The 6,170-nt window shown below is 54.2% G+C and overlaps 1 protein-coding gene across 1 annotated transcript; it reads right to left on the bottom strand.

The window, feature by feature from the left end:
* Window positions 1-365: 365 nt before the first annotated feature.
* On the bottom strand, window positions 366-3,562 carry LOC119326272 (cation/H(+) antiporter 15-like). Its single transcript, XM_037599956.1, has 3 exons — window positions 3,105-3,562; window positions 1,986-3,005; window positions 366-1,886 (listed from the first exon to the last, which is right to left on the bottom strand). Exons 1-3 carry the CDS (start codon window positions 3,558-3,560, stop codon window positions 573-575), a joined length of 2,790 nt encoding a protein of 929 aa, XP_037455853.1. The 5' UTR covers window positions 3,561-3,562; the 3' UTR covers window positions 366-572.
* Between the last annotated feature and the right edge of the window lie 2,608 nt (window positions 3,563-6,170).

Below are 6,170 nucleotides of genomic sequence, written 5' to 3'. Positions count from 1 at the left end.
CAGTTACGTTGTGACGTTTGATACACCCAAAGCACTCCTACGGTATCCAGGAGTTACACGCTCTCATGGTCAAAGGAAGAGATACTTGACATTGGCAAAGCTCTAGCAAACGAACTACACGATCTTTGTGCTATGCTCAGGATTGGGTCTTGTCCATCACATCATTCTCCTAATGATGTGATCCCGTTATCAATGACATCCAATGTCCATAGCTAGGAAACCATGACTATCTGTTGATCACAACGAGCTAGTCAACTAGAGGCTCACTAGGGACATATTGTGGTCTATGTATTCACACGTGTATTACGATTTCCGGACAATACAGTTATAGCATGAATAAAAGACAATTATCATGAACAAGGAAATATAATAATAACACTTTTATTATTGCCTCTAGGGCATATTTCCAACAAGTTGTAGACGTGCACGCTTCTGACTTGATTAAATGTTTGACTGTCACTCAAATTAACATCAGTCGACTGATCATTAGACACTTCCTAATCCCCCTGCAAAAATTAGGCGCTCCCTAATTAATTAATCAATGTGCTAGCAAGCATTACCAAACTATACTATCAAAGCATAATGTCAGAATGTGAATGTTGTCGTGGGCGCCTTGGCGGGTGCCCCATGGAGGTCGCCGGCATGATGGCCTCTGGCGCCGGCAAGACGGCCTCGCCAACAGCAAATTCGGAAGACGCCGACGCCGCTGCCGATGCTGACGCCGCCGCCCTCCCGTAGGACTGCACCACCAGCACGGACGCCTTCGTCTGGAAGTCCTTGGACACAAGCAGGTCCCCGATCGGCCCCAGCTCCGGGCACTCGCTCCAGTCCGACATCCCGGCCGTCAGCCCCGTCGCCCCCGGCGTCCTGCTCACCAAGAAAAGGTCCTTCCCGGCCGCCTCCACGTTCCGTATCTCCGCCACCATCTCGCTCGCGTTGAACACCCCCCTCTCGCAGTAGTCCACGCCCCCACCGCCGGCGTTGGCTCGCTCCAGGAACTCCCGCATGCACCAGTCGTCGGCCTTGCGCTCCTTGAGGGCGTCGAACTCGCTCGACGTCATGCTGCCGGCCCTGCCCTTCTGGACGAAGCGCATCACGGTAAGGTCGACGGCCGGGTTGCGCGCCATGCGGGTGGCCAGGGCCACCACCTCGCGGTCGTCGCGCCCGCCGAAGAAGAGCGCCGCCACGCGGTACCCGCCGGCTCCACCCGGCAAGGTGCCGCCGCTGCCGAGGCTCCGATCGACGAGAATGGCCACCGTGCATGGCGAGCAGGACTGCACGCTGGCGTTCAGCGACTGGATCGCCGGGTGGGACACCTCCATGCCGCCGTCCACCGACCGGTGCTTGTGGAACGGGAGCACGATGAGCGCCGAGTGCTGGTCCTCGGCGGCGGCGGTGATGTCCTCGTGCATGGACGCGTACGGCGACACGGCGGCCATGGTGCGCGCCAAGACGCCGCCTGGCGCGTGGTTCTCCGCGTAAGCCATGAAGGCGTGGGCGATGTGCTTGAACTGCATCTCCACGTGGCTCCGGCCCTGGTCCGAGAACTCAGAGGAAGAGGCGGCCGGGGCAGCGGCGTTGATCAAGAGGAGAGCCGAGGCGCGACCGGCAAACTCGATGAGGTGAAGGGCGTGCACGGCGATGGGTGAGCGCCGCGAGGGCCACAGGACGTCGACGAGCGTGATGGCTGCGGGGGCGTCGCGGGGCACGTGCACGCAAGCGAGCACGCGGAGCTCGGCGTCCGGCTGCGGCCACGCCACGGTTCGCCGCTTGTAGAAGACAAGGCGGCGTGCCGGCTTGACAACCATGGTCAGCAACGGGCTCACCAGCGCTGTGATCAGCGCCGACATGAACACCAGCACCGTGAACGACTGGTCGCTCATGATCTGCATGCAAGCAGCAGAGAAAGACACGCGCGCACGAATTAGCAACAAATTGATTGTCCAACAATACACTATCCTATAATTAATCGGCTTAATTGAAACCTTTTTGTTTCTTGCGATGTTGAGGATGACGAGCTCGATGACCCCCTTGGTGTTGAGCAGCAGCCCAATGGACGTGCCGTCGTGCAGCGGCATGCCGAACCCCGCGGCCACACCGATGCAAGCGACCACCTTCAACACCGACGCGGCAATGGTGGCAACCATCAGCAGCACGGCGGCCTCCATGCTGGTAACCTTGGAGGTGTCCGTGCGGAGTCCGGACATGGCGAAGAAGAGCGGGAGTAGCGTCCCCACCACGTAGTCCTCCACCTTCTCCACCAGCTCCACACCGACGGGCCCGTTGGGCACGGCGAGCCCAAACACGAAGGCCCCAAAGATGACGTGTGTGCCCCCGGCGTCCGCCACGAGAGCTGCCACCATGACGCCGACAAGCACAGCGCACTCACGCTCCTCACCGATTACCTCCCCCTCCATGGTCGCGCGTTGCGCCAGCCGCACGAGCGCGGGCCGGACCAGGAGGACGCTCGCGCCGAAGATGACAAGCCCCGACAGGAGCGTCCACACGGACGGGAGCAACCCGCTGTCCTCCGCGTACAAGAGCGCCGTGGCGACGGTGAGCCCGGTCCACGCGATAGTGTCGTTGATGAGGGCGGTGGAGAGCGTGATCTGGCCGACGTCGGTGCCGGCGAGCTTGAGCTCGGCGATGTTGCGGGCGAGCACGGAGAAGGCGGTAGAGGCGAAGGTGGACCCGAGGAAGATGGGAAAGGAGAGTCTGTCGACGAAGTCAGCATTCTTACGGGAATCGTCGGTGCCGAGGGCGACGTAGCCGGTGGTGGCGCCGATAAGGAAAGGCAGGAGCGCCGACGCGCCGGCGAACCAGAAGCTCCGGAAGCCGGCGCGGGTGATGGTGGGGACCTCGATCTCGACGCCGATGGTGAAGCTGTAGTAGACGAGGCCGAAGAGGGCCATGGAGTCGAGGATGAAGATGCTGCGCGGGGGGAAAACGATGTCGGTATAGTGCGGGAGCCGGCCCAGCACCGAGGGCCCGAGAACGAAGCCGCCCTGCACGCATTGATGCATGGCAAACAGTCAGTCGTCGTCGTCGTCATGGACGATGGACGCGTGCATGCACGCGGTGATCATGGAGACGGGCGTACGTACGAGTATCTCCGAGATGTAGCGGGGGAGGCCGAGCGGGGCGAGGAGGAGGGTGGCGGCGCGGGTGGTGGAGGTGATGAGGAGCATCTGGAAGAGGATGAGCGGGAGGGAGAAGTCGAGAGGGTTGTCGCCGGTCCAGATGCCGCTCATGGTGATCTTGCTCGGGTAGAAGCAGGAGAGGTGCGTCCTGTTCGGCGACATCAGGTGCTCCCATAGGTCCGACAGAGGGTCGCCCACCGCCGGTTGCGTCGTCATCGATCGTTTTCCGTCCTCGGCCGGCCGTTCTGCCAACTCCAACCCCGGCGACGGCCCGACGGCGGCGGCTTCACGGTCGACGGTGACGTATCGATCGTTCGATGCCCTGCATGCCGGGGACGGGGAAGCTGCGGCGAGGAGTGATTGTTGGGCCGTAATTTTGATAGAGCTCGTCGTTTGAGCCGGATGGATCGCCATGTGCATAACGACATGCCGATGCCATCGGAAGCGGGCCGTGAATGGTTTCCCACACCATATGCATACATGCAGCTGCAGCGTGAATCAAAATTTTGATCTCCACCGTCCTCTTTTCTTTTCGAACTGTGATGACACAACTTCTTGATTCACGCTGAAGAACATTTACCGGCGAATGATTCATGAACGTCCTTATACATTTTTTGTTTCACTATAAGTTGTAGCCGTACTAACTATTTTGTGTAGAAAAACTATGGATGGTTATAAGAAGAGGTAAGCACAATCCAGAATTTCACCTGCAAAAAAAAAAGCACAATCCAGATTTTAAGTTATGCAATGCCCATTAGAATCAGCAATATCTCAATGACACATATCTAGGTCATATGTCATTGATCTTATATGAAGATTCATGTGAGTTTTTTTATACTTAATTGAGTCACTTAGATGTGCAATAACTAGTGCACATCTACATATGCCCTAAACGGATCCATCTTTCTACCAAAAATATTAGACGGTGAAAGGTGCTACACGGAAGATGATTCCTAAGTTCTAACATGTACTCCCTCCGTTTCTTTTTATTTCACATATAAGATTTGCTTAAAGTCAAACATAGTAAAGTTCGACGATGTTTATCTAAATAAATATCAGTATTCACAATACCAAATCAATATCATCAGATGCATTATGAAATTAATTTCCGGATTGTACTCCCTCCGTCCCAAAAATCTTGTCTTAAATTTGTCTAAATACGGATGTATCAAGTCACGTTTTAGTATTAGGTACATCCGTATCTAAAAAAATCTAAGACATGAATTTTGGGACGGAGGGAGTATAATTTTAGTTTTGTATATATTGATATTTTTAAATATAAATTTGGTCAAATATTATGAATTTTAACTTAAGACAGATTCTATATGCGGAGTAAAAAGAAACGAAAAGAGCACAAGACTATGTCTAGGGCACAAGACTATGTCTAGACTTCATTGATGAGTGGTTTGACACACCAAATCTCAGCTTTGATGATTTGCAACTTCCAATTGGCCTTAGTGTCGCCTTCAATGGCGCCATTGCTTCTGAGCTAGCTATTGCTCAGCGCATCGTCGAACTGAAGCACAAGATTGACTATGAAAAGGCTCAGTTCAAGAAGCATGTGGCCACGCTCAACGTGCAAGATGTCAAGAACTTCAAGATCATGCTTCACGAGCTCAAAGAAGCCTTTCACAAGAAGCGTGAAGAAGCTCGAGGCTCTAGAGAGCGCATGAAAAATCTGGCTGACAAGTGTGTGCTTGCCTACAATGAGGCTGAAAAGCGCAAGGCTCTTGGTCGTCCTGGCATCGACCCCAGGATGGCTGCAAAGAAGAAGAAATCGACTGTCCAATCTGCACCTTCAAGGCCAGATGAACCTCGCATTGTCTTCCCAAGCAGCATGACTGGCTCGTAGCCAAAAGTCACGTCAACCACTTCAGAACAGAAGAAGACGAGGGCTGCAGAGGCTGAAGCCAGAAAACGGAAAACCTCAGAAGCCTCTGATGCTGCTCCCTCCAAGAAAAAGCGCAAGATCAAGAAGAGTCGGGCTGCTCCCACAGAGCCCCTTGTTGTTGAACCCATCTCAGTGGTTCGTCCTACATCTGCAACCAAAGAACTTCGCATGACTGTTCATGAGCCTGCTTCCACAGAGGCTCCTGAAGCTGAAGAGATTCCAGCAGTTGATCCCACCACTGCTAAAGACATTGGTCATCATGACAATGTTGAAGATGATGAAGTTCTTCCTCAAATTGAATACAATGTGGTATCATCGCATGTTCGTATGAACAGCGAAATCATTAGCATTGGTCGTCCTCTGACGCCAATTGCTCAGGATGCTTCATGGGCTGATCGCGCGCAAGAACAAGACTCCCCCAGCACTCCCCAACAACAACAAGCCACACCATCCGTGCAAGTTGAAGAGGATGAGGACCTGCCCACTCCATCTCCAAAGGCGTCGCCTGTACTACAAAGGCTTCGCAAAGGACCAAGGCCTCAAGCCCCTCTTCCGAGCGTTCCAGAAGGAGAAGTGCACCATCAACCTGTTGCATGTCAAGTGTTTTCAGAAGCCACTCCTGCTGTGAATGTCTTCGAGTCTGAAGCACCAGCTGCTGAAGACAATCCGGCTGCATCAGCCGATGACGAACATCAAGAAGAACGTGTCCCTACACCCCCCATTCCTAAAGAAGCTGTTCATGATGTGAACGTGTCTGTGCCTGACCCTCCAGCTCAGCAAGTGGAGGTTGAAAACCTTGAGGCTGCCACCACCAACACCAATGAAGCCGATGGCATAGTCATGGCTGAAGCTAATGTGGAGCCTGTCCCAAGCCCCATACCAGAAGTCAATGCTGAAAATGCTCCTGAAGCTTCTGTTGTGCAGCCCGAAGCCACTGTTGCTGCCACTATTCCTATTCCGCCACCAAGGCCCTATACAATCGAGCAAGCATACAACCATGGCGAGCTAATCACAGTAAGATGGCCCGTTCTGGTCCCTCCGCCTACTGTCTCTGGTCCTCAATTTGACTATCACATTGAGCATAGGCCTCAGGTCTAGAAGCCAAAGCCAAGACTGTCAAGGTTTCCAGGTACTGCCAC

Source organism: Triticum dicoccoides, chromosome 6B (genome assembly GCF_002162155.2).
Source record: "Triticum dicoccoides isolate Atlit2015 ecotype Zavitan chromosome 6B, WEW_v2.0, whole genome shotgun sequence".
In the NCBI taxonomy this organism is placed as follows: domain Eukaryota; kingdom Viridiplantae; phylum Streptophyta; class Magnoliopsida; order Poales; family Poaceae; genus Triticum; species Triticum dicoccoides.
This window is presented reverse-complemented; position numbering and strand designations above follow the sequence as displayed.

Bases quoted from the DNA above. Each gene is read 5' to 3' on its own strand.
- LOC119326272 (XM_037599956.1), bottom strand. From the start codon at position 3,560: ATGCACATGGCGATCCATCCGGCTCAAACGACGAGCTCTATCAAAATT. The intron at 3,006-3,104 runs GTACGTACGCCC...CAATGCGTGCAG, and splicing joins GCTACATCTCGGAGATACTC to GGCGGCTTCGTTCTCGGGCC. The intron at 1,887-1,985 runs GTTTCAATTAAG...GCTTGCATGCAG, and splicing joins ACATCGCAAGAAACAAAAAG to ATCATGAGCGACCAGTCGTT.